At 36.3% G+C, this 20,569-nt stretch overlaps 3 protein-coding genes across 3 annotated transcripts; 1 reads left to right on the forward strand and 2 right to left on the reverse strand.

The window, feature by feature from the left end:
* The first annotated feature begins 55 nt into the window (after positions 1-55).
* Positions 56-3,799, forward strand: Uba5 (Ubiquitin-like activating enzyme 5). The gene is made up of 6 exons (XM_072016748.1): positions 56-2,145; positions 2,273-2,408; positions 2,480-2,676; positions 2,745-2,931; positions 3,010-3,346; positions 3,415-3,799. Exons 1-6 carry the CDS (start codon positions 2,006-2,008, stop codon positions 3,579-3,581), a joined length of 1,164 nt encoding a protein of 387 aa, XP_071872849.1. The 5' UTR covers positions 56-2,005; the 3' UTR covers positions 3,582-3,799.
* Arp6 (Actin-related protein 6) lies at positions 3,629-5,258 on the reverse strand. The gene is made up of 3 exons (XM_072016747.1): positions 5,033-5,258; positions 3,990-4,961; positions 3,629-3,903 (listed from the first exon to the last, which is right to left on the reverse strand). Exons 1-3 carry the CDS (start codon positions 5,104-5,106, stop codon positions 3,774-3,776), a joined length of 1,176 nt encoding a protein of 391 aa, XP_071872848.1. The 5' UTR covers positions 5,107-5,258; the 3' UTR covers positions 3,629-3,773.
* On the reverse strand, positions 5,194-19,949 carry Dhc62b (Dynein heavy chain at 62B). The gene is made up of 29 exons (XM_072016751.1): positions 19,523-19,949; positions 19,068-19,444; positions 18,678-18,924; positions 18,101-18,499; positions 17,789-17,999; positions 17,316-17,589; positions 16,846-17,226; positions 16,678-16,771; positions 16,453-16,607; positions 16,055-16,340; positions 15,824-15,985; positions 15,553-15,764; positions 15,357-15,474; positions 15,037-15,277; positions 14,733-14,979; positions 11,496-14,676; positions 10,809-11,410; positions 10,415-10,701; positions 10,074-10,327; positions 9,685-9,981; positions 9,132-9,627; positions 8,299-9,044; positions 7,871-8,224; positions 7,321-7,787; positions 7,061-7,218; positions 6,692-6,938; positions 6,202-6,607; positions 5,862-6,125; positions 5,194-5,782 (listed from the first exon to the last, which is right to left on the reverse strand). The coding sequence occupies exons 1-29, from the start codon at positions 19,730-19,732 to the stop codon at positions 5,432-5,434; spliced, it is 11,724 nt and encodes a 3,907-aa protein (XP_071872852.1). The 5' UTR covers positions 19,733-19,949; the 3' UTR covers positions 5,194-5,431.
* Between the last annotated feature and the right edge of the window lie 620 nt (positions 19,950-20,569).

Consider the following 20,569-nt stretch of genomic DNA (forward strand, 5'->3'; position numbering starts at 1 on the left):
ATGCATATATATATATATAATACATGCACACACATATAAATATATACAAGTGTGTGTATATGTACATATATATATGTATGTATATATATATACAAACACGTAGCATATTATAAATGCGTACCCTACCAAGCGGAGTGTGGATTTGAATTCGAAGAGCAAGGTATGCTCTCGAATATTATCAGTTAAAGAGTAATGTTCGCTTCTTATTCTGATCACTGCGCCGTTTTTGCCTTATTATCATGTATTTAAAGATTTTACATGTATATATATATATGTATATTTTATTTTTCAATAATGCATAAAAAATATATATACATATATACGTAACGCAGATAAGTGAAAATAAGTGGAAAGAGTATGTAGACGTATGAGATGCATACTGCGCTATAAATGTTAAAGATGTAAAAAGGAAATACTTTATGTACAAGTATAAATACAATTTATTTATTCTGCTTATAACTGTCGTATTGCTCGAACGCGACAAATATCTAATTTCAAGTCATTTTCACATGGCAAGAACGGCGCATATATAATTGTTTGTCCAAATTTGATAATTCTTCCCTGTTCATACGTTAAGTTTACGATAATCTAGTTTAGTTTTATAGGAAAGAACTATTGAATAACTACTATTTAAATCTGCAAATTAACTTAGACAAAAAAAAGAAAAAAAAAATTAAAATAACGAATTGTCATTAATGTAATTAATATATTATGCTAAATTTTAACGTTGATATTTTATCTTGCAACATCATAATTTAACACTATTTTGAGGACAGAATGTATTATTAAACAAATATCACTAGGAAAGCCGTTCTATAATTATCATATATTATAGGCCAGTTTAAAAATTTGTTTTTCCTATTTTATTTAAGAACGGCTATATCCTGGTAGAAGAAAGTGCACCTAATATTTCAATATATACTAAATGTACATTCGAATTTTATATTCACTCATAATAATGCCAAAGCGATAAAGTGAAATTGTTTACATACTTCTTCGTTTTCTGTTTCTCTCTTCGGTTCTAAATTTTTTTCTAACACGGGCTATTGGAAAATAAATTATTCTAATGCGGTTGAGGTATGACAATAAAATTAGCCAAAATGCACGGATCTACTTTGATTTAAACTTGTCATCGATCATAAAAGCATGAAAATAAAAAATTATCCATCCTGTATTACGTGATCACATGTTTTTAATGTTTTTCTAATATTTACTCTGAAAATTAGTGATACAATGGCTAAATAAATAATAACGAAAAGTTTCAAAATTTTCCTTTATGCGGGTACAAAACATTTGTGCATATATGCAGTGTAACAACAATATGTATAATTTACGATACGAAACGCTGTAATACTAAACAATGCTGTATAGAATTAATTGAAAAAAGAAGCAGATACAATTTTGTTTGTATTAAAAAGAAATAATAAATCTTATAATTATTGAATTTTTTTACTGAAATTAAACAATATCTCATACTGATTTCTCACTTTTCATCATTATCATATAATTACAATTCTACACATAGTCGTACCTTCATACATTTCAATTTAAATCTGTATAATCGATTTTCGAAAAAATTAACATTTTTATTACCTTAATGCAGGAAAAAAGTGGTAGGAATTTATAAGTAACTATACAAAATATTCTTTAATTTTATAGCATACGTAAATATGTACTCTGGATAAATCAAGTAGAATGTAACAGGTTATGTTTCTAATTACGAAATCATTATAAAATTCAGTAAAAGTTATTATAAAATTCGAACATATCGTATATGAGATTAATTACCAAGTTAATAATTTTTATTCAAAATTGGATTATCTTCTTTATCAGTGTGTTATGTGTATAAAGATTCTTATTTTGCAACGCGCATCGTGTAAGTATACATGTATGTATAAATACGTTGCTTTGCACCTGCAATAGAGTAGCGTGCCATAACTGCAGCTACAGTTTAAAGTAAGTACAGCATCTTACATATTTTTGAAAATTACTTGTAATATCCATAATGGATGAAATTGATGGATTGAGGCAAAAAATTAAAGAACTTGAAGACAAACTACTTCAAGAACAACATAAAAATACGTTTACTACAAGAGCAAAAATAGAACATATGTCAAGTGAAGTGACTGATGCAAATCCTTACAGGTAATTTTTGCTTATATAAAACTTTTTCATTATATTAAATAGTTTGAATTATAAATACTTCAATTATATACTCTTTAATATAAAATTGAAAGAAAAATATCTTAATGTTTTTTTGTCCTTTGATTAGTCGTTTGATGGCATTAAAACGTATGGGTATAGTAAATAATTATGAAAGAATAAAAGAATTAACAATTGCTATAGTTGGAGTAGGTGGAGTTGGTAGTGTGACTGCAGAAATGCTAACAAGATGTGGAATTGGCAAGGTAACAGTCTTATATAAAGTCATAAATGAAGAATTTATCTGTTTTCTAAGTAATAAGCAAGTGAATTTCAGTTGATTCTTTTTGACTATGACAAAGTAGAAATGGCCAATATGAATAGACTTTTCTTTCAACCTTACCAAGCTGGCCAAAATAAAGTAGAAGCAGCAGCAACAACATTGCAATATATTAATCCAGATGTAGAGATTGAAACTTACAATTACAACATTACTACAATGGATCATTTTGAAGATTTTACAAATATCATAAGGTACATAAACCTAATTTTTGAATAATTGTAATTAACAATATCTAAGTGACATTAAATTTTATTTTTAGCACAGCAAGTTTAAATAAAGGTCCAGTAGATTTAGTTTTGAGCTGTGTAGACAATTTTGAAGCACGAATGGCGATTAATACCGCATGTAACGAACTTAATCAGAAGTGGTTTGAAAGTGGGGTATCTGAAAATGCAGTTTCAGGTCATATTCAATTTATTATTCCTGGAGAAACAGCTTGTTTTGCGGTGAATAAAAATAAAAATTAAATTATAAGGAAAGCATCAAAGGTTAAACTTGATTTGTGAAAAATATTTTATTTTTAGTGTGCTCCTCCATTAGTAGTAGCTGAAAACATTGATGAAAAAACTCTAAAACGAGATGGGGTTTGTGCAGCATCTTTGCCAACAACTATGGGAATTGTTGCAGGTTTTTTAGTTCAAAATGCATTGAAGTATCTTTTAAACTTTGGTGATGTTACCTATTATTTGGGTTATAATGCTATGCAAGATTTTTTTCCTAAAATGATATTAAAACCAAATCCAAACTGTGAAGATAGGTATTGTAAAAAACATCAACTAGAATATGCGTTGAAACCAAAACCAGAACAAAAAATAGAAAAAATAGTTGAAGATAAGCCTCTTCATGAAGATAATGAATGGGGTAAGTAACATATAGAAAGATAAAATATTAGTATATGATTAACAAATTCATCGATTGCTTCATTGCAGGAATTTCTCTTCTTGATGAACAAGATCAACAAATGGATGAAAAAGAGCATTTATTATCAGGAAGTGAGCATAGCGCTTTGCATTCGACGTCTTCTCAAATTAATCAAATTCCGTCTGAATCTGATGCTAGTCTAGAGGAACTGATGGCACAAATGAAATCCATTTGAGTTTTATTCGTTTACAGGAATAGTAATATTTCATACTAATAATAATTTTGTTTATACATTCCACTTATATTTTTTATATTATTCGTATCACATGTAAAAAAAAGAGATTAATATATGACGCGATATTGCATACAATATACAATATTGTATACATATGTACGGGTTTTATTCAATACAACAAATTTATTAAAGTTAGACATCGAAACGTTCGAAACAAAGATTTTGGCCCTCTTCCTCGTAATCCTCTCTAGTTACTAAAAGACTTGAAAATATTGGATCTTTCGAAAGTGTTTTACCACCGTGCCATGCATATGTGATTGGGCTGAAAACAATATGTAACAGTAGAATATGTATTGAACATCGAAATCTTTTCAGATGTATCAATTACAAAATTAAATGTTTCGTTACTTTTCAGGTAAATGCACATTTATCGTATATTCTGCAGGTGCTAAGCTTCTAACTTCCTTGTAAATTCTTTCTCGGAATCCAGGAAATTTTGCGTTACCTCCAGTAAGAATAATATTAGACAAAAGATGCGGCCACGTCTCTTCGTCGCATGCTTTCAAGCAATCCATAATTGCTTCTGGAATACCCATTTGACGAATACCAACATCCGAGGGAAAAAACAAGATTTCGGGTATAGCAAATCTTTCATTGCTTAAACGTAGAGTTTGTTGTTCATTAGGAGGTTCCGGATTTTTTAGGAAACCACGTCTTAATGTTGTATAATCTGGTAAAACATAATCTTTGACTATAGGATTGTTTTCTAACTTATTTTTAGCAGTTTCCATATCCTTGAAAAATTCTGAAGAAACAAAACAAGAATCCTCCTTCACCTGATTTATTACATAAGTTTCATCCATAACATGAAGCTGACGATAAGATATAATCTCTTTGAGGTGATTTGTAAGAAGTTTTCCACCCACATCGATGCGTCTAATACCTTCTTTAACTTTGGTATCATTTATATATGGTACTATGTGTGTAAAGCTATAACCACTATCAACTACAATACAACATTTTGTATTAGGATTTTCCATTTTATATTGATAACAAGAGAGAGTAGAGCTATTGATTCTTAAAAGACTTTGACATTCGTATTCTTCGAAAAATATTTCTGTCATAGCTTCTTGAATGGTTGGAAAATTAAATAAAGGTTCAGTTACAATTACAGAAAGCTGATTCAAGTTTACCAGACAGCATTCTTTAGAGAATATATAATCCCAGACAGTCTTCTGAACGTCCCAATTGACGAGATATCCTTTTTGAAACGGTAAGATGTAAAACAGACCAGATGCATCTCGACATTCTTCGATTTGATTTCCTACAAAAGGTCTTCGTCGTTCGCTTTTCGCTTTCATTATACAATTTGGAACTAATCTAAAAATAAATCCGTTAATAATTGTACTCTTTTTTGTTCTAATTTAATTGTTTTCTGCATTATAACTTACTTGGCATTGTCGGAAGCTAACCCAACTTTTGCGGTATAGGCACCATTATCAAGAACAAATGTAGAACTACTCATATTAATAAAGTGATTAAATAATAAACTAAAATCCGATTGTTTCTTTGTTCCGTTGTACAAACTTAATTAATATGTAGATGTAAAATATATATTAAAACAAGTTTCATTTGCTGGTTAATTCAAAATGTTTCATGTATGCCATAAGCGCTTACAGAGGCGCCATATTTTAAATTCTTTTATGTATGTACTAATGTACATGTATGTATGTATGTATGTATAGGATATTCATTGAATGTCATACATTATACATATTACACATATGATTCTTGTAATTAACTAGTTAAAAAATACAAGTTAAGTGATAAAAATCACTATGAGAGATTGTTTAATTGTCGAGTTGACAAAGGAGAGCCAGTCCTCTTTTAATCCAATGACTAACAGGATAGTTGGTATTTAAAAGGATCGATAACACGTAATTAGTTGAATGTCCGGTCGTCTTAAGAACACCAAAACGCGCGGAAGTTATGTAAAGAGGGCATTCGTATCGCTCTCCTACATGAATGGAATCCACTACTTTTGGTTTCATCCAAATGATTGGCATAGGCTCCCAAAGAACTTTTGGATAGCTTTCAGCGAGTAGCATGTTTTGTATATCCCATCTTGCGCCGGCCAAATACATTCCGTAAACGTAAACGCCATCAATTGGGGATGCGTGCAATTCATACGTAGGAAGTACCTAGAACAAATGACGATGGAAATGTTTAACATCCTCCTCACCATTTAAATTAAAGATACGTTTGTAACTATCGTAAAACCTCGAAATCAAAATCAATTCTATCGATGGGTATCTTGTATTTTCTCGCGAAGTTTTGCGTTGTTGCCGTAAGGAAAGCATGTATAAACGAGAATCCAGATATCCAAAACGTTTTCGGTTTATCCTGTATTAACCACTTTTGAAAGAAGCTTAACCGGTCAAGAAAATCGTTGATGAAGTTTGGCAATGGTTTCAAAGTTGGATAAGCACATGCTTGTACCCAAGACGGTGGAATTTTTGCGCTTAATATATGACTAGCCAGAATCTATAATTATATTTCATATTTTATTTATCACCAAATATATATTATCATTGTATAATGCCATTGGGTTCCGCAATACCTCTAACGCAGAAGTCATCACTATTAATCCTTTTACCGCCTTTTCTAGCATATCGAGAGATTCCCGAATCTCATGTAAAAGAATGTTATACCTTATCAATTCTTGTATCAAAACGGTATTCATGGATTCTATGTACATAATAGGATATTGTTTTTGCGCTTCTTCGATATCAAACAATTCAGGCATTCTGTTATAAATATCATCTTTTATGTTCAATAACATTTCGTCCTGCTTAGTAGTATCGCCTATCGTCACTGTTCCTTGAACTAACATCATGGAGTCAAAGAATTCATTCGACAATTCAAGATCCCGCGTAATCCCTGCGTTCATATGCAATCCAAGTACTTCTGGCGGCGGATTTAAAGGAATTCCTTGAATTTGTTTTATATAATCTTCGTATTCGTGCCTACGTGCATGTAAAACAGCACGTTAATCTTTCTCTCTTTTTACTCTACGGCGATAAAAGCCTGAGCAAAGAAAATAGAAATACTTTTTTGGTAAAGTGTATTCAGATCCGATATCCGCGAAGGCATAATTCGGGTCCGTAATTACGTTCCGATTATAAAAATCTTGTAATATCGTGTTTAGGCATCGTCGATCTCTATCATCCGTGACTCGACCACCGTAATTACATTCACCGGTTAGATATACAATAGCTTTAAAAGGAACATCTTCGTAGTCATTTATGTATAGATGAAGTTGTTGGGCTGATATTTGAAGGTCCGATTCGTTGAAACCTGTGCGTGTAATTATCCTATACAATTTTTCTTATTGCAAGCATTTAGATACGATACTATTGAGTTTAGGAACACGAAATAAAAAGTTAAAGTAAAAAGAAAGAAAAAGGCGTTTGACGGACCGTATTTTATGTTCCAACCCTGAGCGCCGTAATTTCGTCTTTCCTGTATTACAGCATGAAAGAAGCATAAAGCATATAGCAACTTCGAGTACGCTCTCTTTTTATTGGGTTCCGTGTCAAATAAATCAATGGTTTTGATTGCTTCTGCTTTGTAGGACCTAGTGGTTGTATCGAGCAGTCGTTTATTTATTCGTTTCATTTGTGGACGCTTGAAACATAGATAGTCAGTAGATTATGTTTAAATAGTTTGTTATATTCACCTCATAATATTGTTCTGCAATCCAGTTGGAGGTTCGTTTGTCATTTTGACACCATTTTGTAGGATTGTAATTGGAAAGTGAATGGCAGGATAGCTAGTAAGCCATAAACGAAAGTTGCTGTGCGTATTCGAAGGATCGAAATGTTCGCAGATATCTTCCAACATAGGCATCCAAGAGGCAGCTAAGTGACAATTTTGTAGGCACACCCACTCGCCATCGCTTTGTCCTTGTTTAATCAGCTTCTGAGCGATCGGCCCTTGACCTTGACCGAGGGAAATCGAACGAAATCTTTCATGGAAGTTCATGTTCTCCGCGAATATCGTAAGCGCTTCCATTGGATCCGAGCCCGGAGATAAAATAAAGATCAATGGTATTAGAGAACTCGATTCTGCGAACGATTTGGAGATGTCAAAGGGTGGCGGTAACACAAACTTCAAACCAATCCCAGCTTCAATGAATCGTTGTATCTAAAACGTTTTAACGTCTTCGCATTAAGTATAAGAGGATAAATAAAAGGACGAAGGGCAGGATAATGGTCTGTGTGTTTTACCATGATCATCACTTTGTCTGTTCTGATCATTCTTGTGACGATCAGTTTTTGAAAAGGCGTTAAATTCTTTTCCCATGGGTCTGGTATTGGTGAGTTTTCCGGATTCGACAAATCGTAATATTGCTTCCATCTGTTTAGATTGCGGATGAAGCTTGATTGAAAATCGGCGAAGCTAGGCAATATATGAACTCTGCAAATTTCTCCCCAAGATTTAGGTGGAAGCCAGTTAGACGCTGGATTGTCCGGTATCGCAGCCAATGCGACGCCTCCAGATAGAAAGAACGTCATTTCTTCTCTCGTGATCGTGTTCTCCGATATCAAAATTGTCGTATATAAGACAAACGAATACAAAATCTGATCGGGGAGATGACACATATCAAAATTTTCAACTGAATTATGTCGTAAGAAAATATAGTATGAAAGTTTACCTTGTCCTTCTCAAATAAAGATCTACAGACATTTTGGTACAAATTATAAGTAAAGGTTTCTCGCAGAAACGCGAGTCTTCTTTCGAGAATTTTACTTTTGTTCGCAGTATCGATGGAATTGATGTATAAGTTGATAAACCAAGTCAAAGAATATTGATACATAGGATCGATGTTGGGTAGATCGGTGATCGTATAGTAGAGAGCGGAACTATGTTTCGCGATGGGTTTATAATTTTGTCGGAATTCTTCGATTTGTGCCTCCGTTTTCTTCGCGGCAGCTTGCTTCTTCAATATATCGATAGAGAGAATTTTGGACGAGTCCAAAATTTCTATGGCTTCCTCGTCCTCCAATATGCTAGCTCCTGACGCCGATAAAGTTCTCAAAATATTATCCTCCACTTGTTGCAAAGCTTGTCTATTCGCGGCACTTTGAACGATTAAATATTCTCGCTTTTCCTGCAAATCGGGCCTCTCCTTTGCAACCACAATACCTAACAACTGATCTTCTAAAGCACCAATCGTCAACGCGAAATTGATCACGGTTACTTTATTGAAAATTTCTGGCAGATAATGCGGATTGCGTAGTTTCGTCGTGATATACAGTCTAAACCTCAAACTGTATTCAATTGACTTTTCACCAAGCGTGATATACCACAAGGCACCCATTTTATATATCGCCTTTGTTAATATCGGATCAAGAGGTGGTGGCAAGTCTTCAAGAACGTTCTCTATTAATACTGGTTTTCCTAAACGCAGGTACATAAAGTAAAAGTAAGAATGAGTTGTGGCAATATATTTTTCAAATAATACGTATACATACGTAAATATATTACCATACTCTAGTGCTTGTTCTATGATGTTCATGTAATCCTTATCAGTTAGCTTGATGATTTCAAGTTCGTTTTGCTTCTCCATGTTACGAATCCATTTATTCGCTTGACTCTGAGGATCAACGAACAAACTCCACCTCTTCGAATTGTCCATGATAATGGCGTTCTCGGTGGAGAACGAGTCTCGAGGTAGCCCAAATATATTCCAAGAATTGATCTTTATCTCGGTGCCGAGTACTTCAACGAAATCGTAACTTTTCGAGCATGGGATATTCAAGCTGTTAACATAGGCTATCCACTTTTCCAAGTTCTCGATACGGTAGTTAGACGTGAACGGTCCTAGATACGCTATCATGCCACAGGAAATTAAAATATCTCCTGGCAAAGTATCGTAAGAACTTTGTAAATTTGCTGCTGCGGTCATCCAACGATTTTTTTCTCCTCCCAAGCCGCTAATTAATTTTTCGGCACGAATCAACTTATTTCTGCAGTTTTCCACCTATGGAATTGCAATTAGCATTTAGCATAATATACGACCCGTTTATGCCTCTGTTACCTCGTTTTCCAACTCGATCTTCTTGGCGAGAGTTACGCTTAAACGTTCGTTAAGAAGTTCTAATCTTTCGGTCAATTCGGCCAGCATTTCACGTCTCTCGTTCAAAAATTTAATAGTATTTTCGTAATCTCGTTGCGCGCTTTCCAACTTCGCCCTTTTCGGTCCAACCACTTTGATCACTTCGTCGTATAAAACCATCGCTCTCACCCATTTGCAGAGACCTTCGGCAGCCGATGATGCCCTAGCTACAATTTTCGGTTCGAAGTTCTTATCGGTCATGTACGTCGTTTTGATTTCCTATATTTACCAAGGTTCTTTTTATGAGTTAAGCTCATCGTATTTACGCAAACAAGCTGCTGTGGAGAATAAACAGTAACTGATAATACGACCTGCATTATATGCGGTGGAATGTTATCTTTATCGTACTGCCGTAAAGTTTCCAAAAATCTCATGTCACCTAATAAACGTTTGCTTGGAGTCCAGTAATCGAGTACTTTTTTACCGCTAGCTGGATCTTCGACTCTGAGAGGGGGTATGCTTAACATCACGCATACCGCAGCCATTACGAGTTTTACCCCGGCTGGAGGACTTCTCATTGTCCTTACAACCGTTATGTCTGCTGGCTTTAGAGTGTTTAGAGCGGCTACGATCATGTAAAATGTAAAGTGAATAAAATTTATGAAAAGCATAACTGCGCGTAAGGTGCTTACGAATATGTATACCTATGTACCTATTGCATCTTCTAGAGCTGGCAAAGCCTGCGCTAAATCTGCCTCGCATTCTGTCTTCAAATTTCTCGCTATTTCGGCCTGTACATTCGCTACATCTTCGTCTCTCTTTACCATGATTCTTGCCTTTTCCACGCTGATATTCTCGGTTTCAATTCTCTTCATAGTATCGGCCGTCTCCTTGGCAGACGCTTCAAGTTGAGGCCGCAATTCCGAAAGCGTTACTCTCATTCGACCAATTTGTTCGGCCGCGTATTCTAATTTATCCAATCCGCTGATATATCTATCTCTGCGATACGCAAGAAGAAAGTATAAAATATAAGAGAAAGAAAGAGTGGGTAATCTTAAATTTGCATTCTCTTTCAGTTTCGCTGAATATTTATTCCGAACGCGTACCTCGCGAGAATAAGCGCTTCTTGTTTCTCTTTCATCAGTTCTGCGTAAGTTCGTATGAGATCGAGAAATCCGGCCGTTGTGATGTAAGTTTGCCTACCCGTGGCATTGTAAAACCGAGTGCTAATATCTTTGGCGCAAACGTGAAAAAATTTACACGCGATCACTGCGTTGATCTTCACTTGTTCGTCGATATTGATCGCAGTGGTACTGCGTAGAGCTACCTGTTCGAGAGCATCCTCCGGCCATACATCGAACCAATCTATCGTGCAACAATTCACGAGACTCGGATAAAGTCGAAGTCTAATTCTGAAGGTGTCCCCGATGGGACTGAAGCATAGCATTATGTGTAACTTCTCTTTGCAACGATTCACGAAGAAGGCAAGGATCGAGAGTACCGATATGTCTAAGTTTCGATCACCACCCTGAGCTGGTAACCGTGCTATTTCAATAATTTCCTGCCTTTCCTCGATAGTAAATAGATTTGGCACTTCGCCTGAGTTTAACAAACTGTCGATATCGTTGAGGAAAATTTCACTTTTAATTTGTCCTTCGGTGAGTAAGAACACAAAGTCTTTGCCTGCGCCGCCGGAATTCATGAGCACCTAAACGATGCAAATATAACACTTGCGTTTATTAAGTTATTGTCAGGATTCCATTTAATTATCTCATTTCGATCAAGGAACGTACCTTCTTTATATCGTCCCGCCATTCTTGTACGCCATACGCGCTACCGATCTCTGGCTGGAAAATACCGAGACCGGTCATACTGGAAGCTAATCTCGTTAACGATTGTCTACCGGATCCACCTACGCCAACCATTAGTAAGCTGCCACAAGGAATTACCAATATGCGGCAGACTTTGGCAAGATGTTCCAAAGCATAACGAAATAAAACAATATCCATCTTGTGCCTGTGTGTAAGATTGTATTCCTCGAGACAAGAAATTGCTACTTCCGAATATTCCTCTATCGATTTTACTTCTTCGTAACGACGATCGCTCGGAATCGTATCTATATCCATGAAAGTACCAAATACGAGACTCCGTAGACTTTGCTCCGTTAACTGGTCGTTAAATTTTGGTAAATAATCGAACACCACCTCGAACGATTCTCTGAGGCTACTTCCAACTACTTCTTTGATCTTTAAAAACAACCATTGTCGGTCGTTTGTGTCGATTAGACGATCACCAAAGACCCTGAGAGTTTCATGAACCCACAATTTTGTGAAATCCGATTTCGATTTCACGGACTCTTCGCTGATCATCGTGCAACCAGTTATCACCCGAGAAAAGTCACGTAAGTTGAAGAGATAATGTGACTTCGCTGGTGTCGGTCTGAGTTCCTTCTGAGCGTTCTGGAAAATGTTCATAGTCGCGTTTACAATCTCCATGATGGTCGGCATAACTGCCGTGGTGAAACCATTCCGTTGCAATCCGATAAACGCGATATTCGTAAAAATTCTGATGATAGTATCCTCGGTAAAGTTGTCGATGCTAAACAGGTTGAAATGCCTCAGGAATCTTTGGTATAATTCTTGTCTACTGCCTCCTGGCGGGGCCATCGCGCAGATGAACATCGTATCGTATATATAAATTATTTCCGGTTGCTTTAGATCAAACCAAATTTTATGATCGAAAAATTGCCGAAGCAGCTCGATCGGCGGTTGGGCACCGAACGTTTCTTTCGCAGGCATGTTGACATCATCGATAAATACGATACAGTGTGTGCCCGACAAAGGACCAAATTGATTTCTGCGTCTCTTGTATAATTTTAAGACGATCAGCTCCTGCGTCTGTGCAGCCGTAATATGCGGAGTGAATGTAACGAAATTTGGTAGATATTCTTGTTCGTTTAACTTGTTCATGATCAAATCCTTGATGTAGAAACTTTTTCCAGTCCCTGTCTCTCCATACAATAAAAAACGTTTACGGTGATTAACGTGCTTTAAAAACATATTTTGATATTTTACCGTGTCGATGGTAGGAATCATTAATTGTACGATGCTTCCGGTATCCGAATACTCTTCTTGCCTTGCCAGGTCAGAGAAACGTCTCCACGCTCCTCGTCCTCGATACGTGTAAAAGCAATCGTGAATCAATTCATCCGTTGGGATAGAGATCAGGGATTCGATGAGAAATTCGGGAAGCGGGTGTTCCTTCTGTTCGTTCTTCCAGAAGGTCAAATAAAACGCGTTGAATTTGACACGGGAAGCGTAATCTAACGTACCGCCGGCTCCCCAAACCATCGAAGTTAGTATAGATGCCTGTAGCCAAGGTACAATGAATTGATCGTACGTTTTTGGATTCTGTTCTACCGCGTCTTCCATAAACATTTCGAAAAGAGTCATCGTTGATACAACCTCGTGAATTTGACCAGCACTGATGGTTTTGCGACAGGATTTCCGAATAAATTCCAAACACGGATCCACCAACCAATCGAACAGTTCCTGAATATTTTTCTCTTGACCTTCCTTCCACGCGGGATTCAGTTTATTTATCCAAGATCGAAGGAATGGCTTCCAGCCAAGAACGCGCGGCTCTACGTATATCATTCCACAACGGGACACCGTGGCGGGCGATGCGTGCGCGAGATCCATCACTTCGAAGATCATGGACATCACGTTGGACATTTGTATTATTTCACCGGACGTTAGGCAAAGTTTTTTATTGTCGTCGAGAACGGTATTCAGGTTCTCGATCCACAGCGCATCGACTGGTCCGTCGAAAATAATCCATTTTCTATCGGGTGAGTCTTCGACCGCATACGTTCGAAATATAACAGCGCATACACCGTCCGTCCATTCGGAAGAAACCGGATCGAAACATCCGTACAGCTGTCCTAACGTTATAGACTTTGGATTAATAGTATAATATCTCGTCGTCGCTCCGTTCTCTTCGCCTCGTTCATGCATTAAAGTTAGAGCATCGGCCAAAATATGGAGAACCGAGGTCTTCCCACCGAATGGTTCTCCAACAAGCATAAATCCGTGACGAACGATCATCATTTCGAACGTTTGTATGATTTTTAGGAGAAAACCATCCACCGGTTGCAAGTTATATTTGTCAGCAACCTCGTAGACCGCTCTTAAAAGTACTTCATAGCTTGGAGACGGAAGTTCCAATCCAGGAAACAGGTCGGATACGATACCTTGGAAAAGTGGAACATCGTGCGCCAAGAACTTTGGTAAATTCACATCGATCACGGATCTAAGTAGAAGCATGGACTCGTCCTCGTCTGGAAATTGTAGTTTAATATTTTGCGCGGCTGTTAAGACTGTTTTCACAGCTCGCATGCCGTAATCGTAGTGAGATTGCGTGGACAGTTGCTCGGAGCATAACTTGTACGTCGTTACGATTTTCGTAGAGAGTTCTCGAGCGCTACTAAATCCAGAGGAGTAAAGAAATATTTCAGCGATCATAGCGTAATCCGGTACCATCATTGCTACAGTTCTGAATAGGATTTTCAGATTGTCTGGCAGCTCTGTACGACCTGCGTAACCAGGGTTCATTGTGATGCAAACGTAAACGGCAGGATTTAACTTCAATTCAGTGCCCTCGAAGACAAACGTTTCCAATTTAGCTCGTACTGCCTGGGTGATGGAAAGCATTTGCTGTGCAACCACAGATAATACTTCTAGTTCGATCCTGTTAAATTCATCGAAACAAGACCATGCTCCGCACGAAGCAAGGCCTTTGAAGAACTTTCCCATGTTTTTATAGTCGAGACCTTCGGAGCAATTGAAAACAACGCATTGTATCGCTATAGCTCTGCTTAAGTCTTTCGTCGTTTCTGTTTTACCGGTACCAGCTGGACCTTCCGGTGCACCGTTCAAGTGTAACGAGTATGCACCGATTAAAGTGCGATAACACCTATGGAGTAGAGTCCCGTTAAATTTGTTTCGACCATTCAACACCTTCTTTCTTACCTATCTGTCAGAGGAGTAATAACGAGGCGAGGACAATTTCCAATGTATTCGTATGCGTAAGCCACAGCTGTATATATAATTCTAACAAACACATCGTCTTCCCAATAGTAGCGCAATTGCGCTAACCAATCGAAATCCGTTTCGTTTATGATTTTCTTGTCGATCAATGATTTTACCACATCCATGGCGTGCACGTCCAGAGTAATAAGAGCATTCAACGTAGTTCTATTTTGTTTCGATAATTGTCCTAAGGATGGTACGTTTTATTTAATAACAGCAAATGCTTTAAGCGAACTATGCGTACCTCTGACTAACTTAACCATCTCTAAGATTTGAGATCTAAGTTTAGTATGCAGTGTTTCCATTGTCGAAGGAATATGGGTCATGAGACTATTTTGAACTTCCATACTCCAGTAAATTTGAGAAACGCATAGGACGACCATACCAGGCCATATACATACCCATATGACCCGTTTATTAACTTCATAATCAAGGTAGCTCATAAGGATTTCATGCCTTACAGATATTGACATTTGTTCTTCGACCTATAACCTCGAGACAGGTTGCATACCGTTGTATATTCGATTCGAATTTTGTTCCTGTAAATATGTTGTGATCGCATACTTGAATAAGCCATCGTTCTACGCAGCCTCTTGCGGCAATGGTTGAAATTTTTTCTTGCATTCTAACCTCTTCATAATCTTCGCTAAACATCGAACATATTTCCATATCTTCGTCAAATCTATCATATTATACTTTATTAGAAAATCGAAATTGTTATCGCGTTCCTAACCATTAACATCCAACGAGGATAGTTTACCGCAGCTTATTTATCCCTTCGAATAATTTTCGAAGATGGGGTTGGACTCGAAAGGGCTCTTTTGTTTCAGACAGTATTTCTAACATATCGTCGTTACTCAAAAAGAAAAATCTTGGGAAGAAAAGTCTCTTCTTCTCTAAGTAGTTTAGTACTCCATCATTTACCTTTTCCATTAATTCGTTAGCCTCCTGCATGATTTCTAGAAGACCCACCTGTGTAAATAGTCCCGTTACTTTAACGTTACGATTACCACAACGATTGAAAAACTTACGGAACCGGCAGTTTCTCGTACACGAGGATCCTTTGCAACACCACTCATCGCGCTGCGAAATATTCTGTCGACTTGAGCGAACAGTACTTCCTCATCGGGTAACTGCGCTACGATATCTTTACTTGAGAAGATGGGTAACAAATACATCCACTGTACTTGAACCTAATGTAGAAACGTAAAAATTATATCTACGAACGTAAAGGGAATATGCCGTGAAACTTCTGAAAGTACTTTGGTCCATTCTTCGATCGTTGACTGTATTCGAAGTAGAAGAAAGTAAAAAGTTTTAACTTCTTCCTCGATAAGTTTGACAAACGCGGAACCTCGCATTGTTTGAGTTTTTATAATATGTTCCTCCAATAGAGCATAAATATCATCTAATTGCGTCAAGATGTTTACTCCTGAGTCTTTATAAAGCGAAATGGTAAACAGCACATTATCCCATTCGCTGATCATTTTTGCTAATAATTCCTCAAGCATAAGTTGTTTTGTTGCGCTTATACTTATCGTTTCGTACCTTGATCGAATATAGACTTAAATCAACTGTCTGACGTATAAAACAGAGTGGAAAATATCTAATTTATAATACGTTGGAGAAAGAAGCACGAAAGTAATAAAAATTCTGTTACTTTTCCAAATCTTCCATTAAATTCATATTTATAATTTTTCGAAATACTGTTCCGGCATCAGGAGTAAGATCGAAACCGGCTATAGCCGACATTTCGTCCCAATGGATTTGGCGGATCGCGGGATTTCGAAAAACAGCTAGCAACGGTATATATTGCTGCGTTAAGAATAATGGCAGTAAGAAAATATTCTTGACAAACAGCTGGCTATTGTGTTTTAAAAATCACCTTGAACCACTTGATATCTTCGATAAGCTGATGACAAAGTTTTAAGGGCGCCGGCTGTTGAAAAGGGTCCGGTTCGTCCGGCGATCCCTTGAAACTAACGAAAATATCGCGATACCTCAATACTCGATATCTTTATTAACTAAATACGTTCGATATTGTATCCATTACCTATGCGGGTAATTGATCGCAATTTCCAACTTTATTCTTGTTTTGTACTGTTTACTGATTTTGTTAAAATTATTAAAATAATCAGTTGCCTTATTTTCGATATCGTTTGAGTCCAAGTACTCAAACGGGCCATCTAACCAAACATCTCGATGTCTTTGCCACTGGTAACCACGATAAATTAATTCATAATATGGCATTATATTATCTTTCAATTCATTGATTCGTGGATATTCCGAGAGAGGATATTTGAAAAGTTTCTCCTCGTCGTTGATGCTTGTTATTCTCTCATCCATACGATCTAAATCACGCGCAAACTTTCGCATATGTTCTATATATTCCCGTATTCGATTTACGTCATCCATATCGTTCATAATTTTCAATCTAAAATCAGCAAAATAATGATACAATATTATAATATATATTACAAGAGATTCAAAATTGTATCAATTCTCCTATCAATAGAGGTTTACCTAGGAAACATGTTTTCTACATCCGCGTTTAAATCTTCGATTCTTTTCTGAAGTTTCTCCTCTAATTCAAATTTAATTTGCTCATACGCTGCGCTATTCTGTTCGAATACCGGTCTTATCCGCTTCAACCAATGAATAGTGGTGTTATTTAATTCGATATGATCTTTGGTTAATGCTGTCATCCCGATTAATGACGCCATCATGCGCAACGATAAAGTAATTTTTTCTTCTAACGATCTCATTAACGTTGATGCAGCAATTAACATATATTCACCTGGAAAGAAATTATATCACTTAATTCCTCTCTGTCTGATACGTTTACAAATTATTTTCTATTTGGTTGGCAACTAAGTGATTGCAGATTTTGTCAATACCATCTAATGACAAAATCCGCAATCACTTAGTTTTTAACCCAATAGATTTCTTATTTAAAAAAATCTTCTTATTTAAAAATTTTTATTTAAGAAATTTACCTAATTCGAGTAATTCTTTAGTAGTATGAGGAATGTTTAAAGCACGTTCTCTGATCATTTCGAACGTATCACAAATTTCAAGATTGTAATTTCGATGGGTTTCGACCAACTTCTCGATAATCAGCCTACGTACTTCTTCCGTATAATAAAGAAGTCCTGCTTTTGCTGCGACTTGATGAATTATTCCGATCGAAAAATATTCGTGATCCGGCTGGAATAAAACTAAATTTCGTGAACTCCTATTACTTTCTTCCGAAATAAGTAAATATTGTGTCATATGTATGTGTCATATGTATGTGCATAATGGTGTACCATGCCATTTATTTCTCGAATGAATTGGTTAAAATCTTCAACTTTGGATACACATTCTTGAAACGTGCGTCCCGTCCTAACGTAAGCAACGATACTTTTGTGCGTTTCTGGATCGAAAATAACTTGAAATTTGTTAGACAATTCTTCGATGTAACTATTGAAAGGTTGAAAAGTATCTTGTAAAGTCTCTGCGAGACGTCGATGCGTTTCTTCTAGATATAGTTCTGGTAATACAGCTTTAATGTTCTCGCACTGAATCTTTACACCGACCCAAGAATCCAGTGGCGGTAATTGTTGACCGACATGACTAATTTGATCAACTATGCTATGAAACGCGTGACATATCTCACGCATCGTCGGACTAAGAAATAGCTTGTTGTTCTCGCATTTTAATTGTAACTGCAGAACAAAAATATCAATGAACGTTTCTTCGACTCATTGTCAATTGCATATTTGAATAATGAACTTCAATCATACTTTACGAAGTTAGCAGCAGTAGTTGTCTTTGAACGATTTATCGATCGATACCAATCGATCGAACGATAAAAATTCGAAATATTCAAATAAATTGTTGTACCTTGAATAAAGGCACCGATTGTTTGTCTTTTAAAACTTGAAGCAAGTATTCGATAGTGTTTATCATGCACGTGACCACTTGAAGCGCGAGCAAATTATTAGCGCAATTGAGAAAGTCTGGCAAAGAGGGTTGAGGCACGTCGTAAATGTAGCGGGGTTGAGAAATTAATCGCACGATGTCGCTGTAATAGGTATTACTGATCGTCAGCGCGCCTTTTTTCGTATCGTTTTCCACCAAATCCAAGAACCTACGATTGTCCGTTATGAAAGGCTATTAACGTTCATTGGTTAAGTTTTATTTCATATACACTAAAGCGTGTGGGATAAGAACAGAACGCTGTTTAGTTCAGATATTAATTTTGAAAAACTATGTAATCATTACATATATCACCTGTTGAAATCAAGATAATCAAATTCCATTCGATATCGGCCGAAATTACAAATCCACTCTGGCATCAGGATATGAGCTTTTGCAACAATGTTCCTCATCAATCTATGAGGCAAATAATACTTTTTTCTAATCGCGCATCGATGTTTTAAATACTTTGAATAAAATTCTGTCCGCCCAGCGAGTTTGTAGGGAGGAATTTGTTCTAAATCTACATTACACACATCTTGACATTCGATCGCTACTACTCTTTTCACAGCTAAATCGTGCATCGCTTCGTAATAACGTATCTTCGTTTCGAGCATTTGTTCTTCGAAAATATTCGCGTACTTGTATCGTAACCCAGCCGATATTAAACTTCGTATGGTTTCCTCCTGTTCCTAAACGTTGAATCATGCAACGATACGTTACGTTTATTATACGTTAGAAACGACATAATGTATTTTGAAGTTACGTACAGGTAACAGGGTATTTGCGGGCAAGTTATTTGCAAACTCTTTCATCTTCGCGAAGTAGAAACTCTGAGGCTGTTCCAGTTGGCATTCGTTAATAACCTGACAATTACTTTCTTTCCTTTCATGACGAATCTTCGACTTCGTTGCCATTAATTCCAATACCTTTCGCGCATCTCCACTCTCATCATTGATCTTTCGAACGATAATCAACATTTCATTTTCACTCGTTTTTAGGTAAGAGTAGATCAATATACCTTTCGAAGTTTAATTGCACGTTTAGACAACTGCTCCATATTGCAGTAAAATTTGGTGTCAGATGTCGCAGCTACTTCGCATATTATTCCTTCCTCTTCCTCTGCGTCTGGCATCTTTAACTTTTTCTCTAGATCGTTTGTTTCTTTTCTTCTCTTTTTGAATAAATGTCCCTTTCGTACTCGCATCCACGCGATCCATGGGTTATCAAACCGTAGAATTGAAAATCGACGTTGAATATCGCCACTTGTTTTTGAACTTGCCGGAAGTTATTTATCGCAGATTATAAATGCTCATGTAGCGTTCAAATATTCAAATTATTACGCTTAAGTAATTCTTGCAAAAAGTTCACCTTTTTTATTTCGTATGTACACATATGTGACACGAGTTCGTTTTTATCTTACAATTAGTACTGTTTAAAAAACAATAACGATCTCAAATAAATGCACGTAATCATTGGCAATGAAATGATTATATTTAAATGTACGTAAAAGAAAAATAGAACAGATGATCGAAGATAAGAAACAAGTAAAAAGGTGCTTTCTGAAAATGAAATTTGAAGATCAAACTGTCCACGCGTTATATATTATATCGTATACTTTGTTCGAGTAGAATAAAAATACATGTTGAAAATAATATGTTCTCGTTAGTAAAGATATGTTAAAAAGAAGGCAAAATTTTCGGACATCTCTCTGTTTAGTAGGTATTCCGCCCATAAATTTACAAAAGACATTTGAATGAGGGTTTCCCACTAATCTTTACCTATACCACGTGTTGACAGTTTGATCCTTCAAAATT

This window comes from Bombus fervidus, chromosome 14 (assembly GCF_041682495.2).
Source record: "Bombus fervidus isolate BK054 chromosome 14, iyBomFerv1, whole genome shotgun sequence".
NCBI lineage: Eukaryota > Metazoa > Arthropoda > Insecta > Hymenoptera > Apidae > Bombus > Bombus fervidus.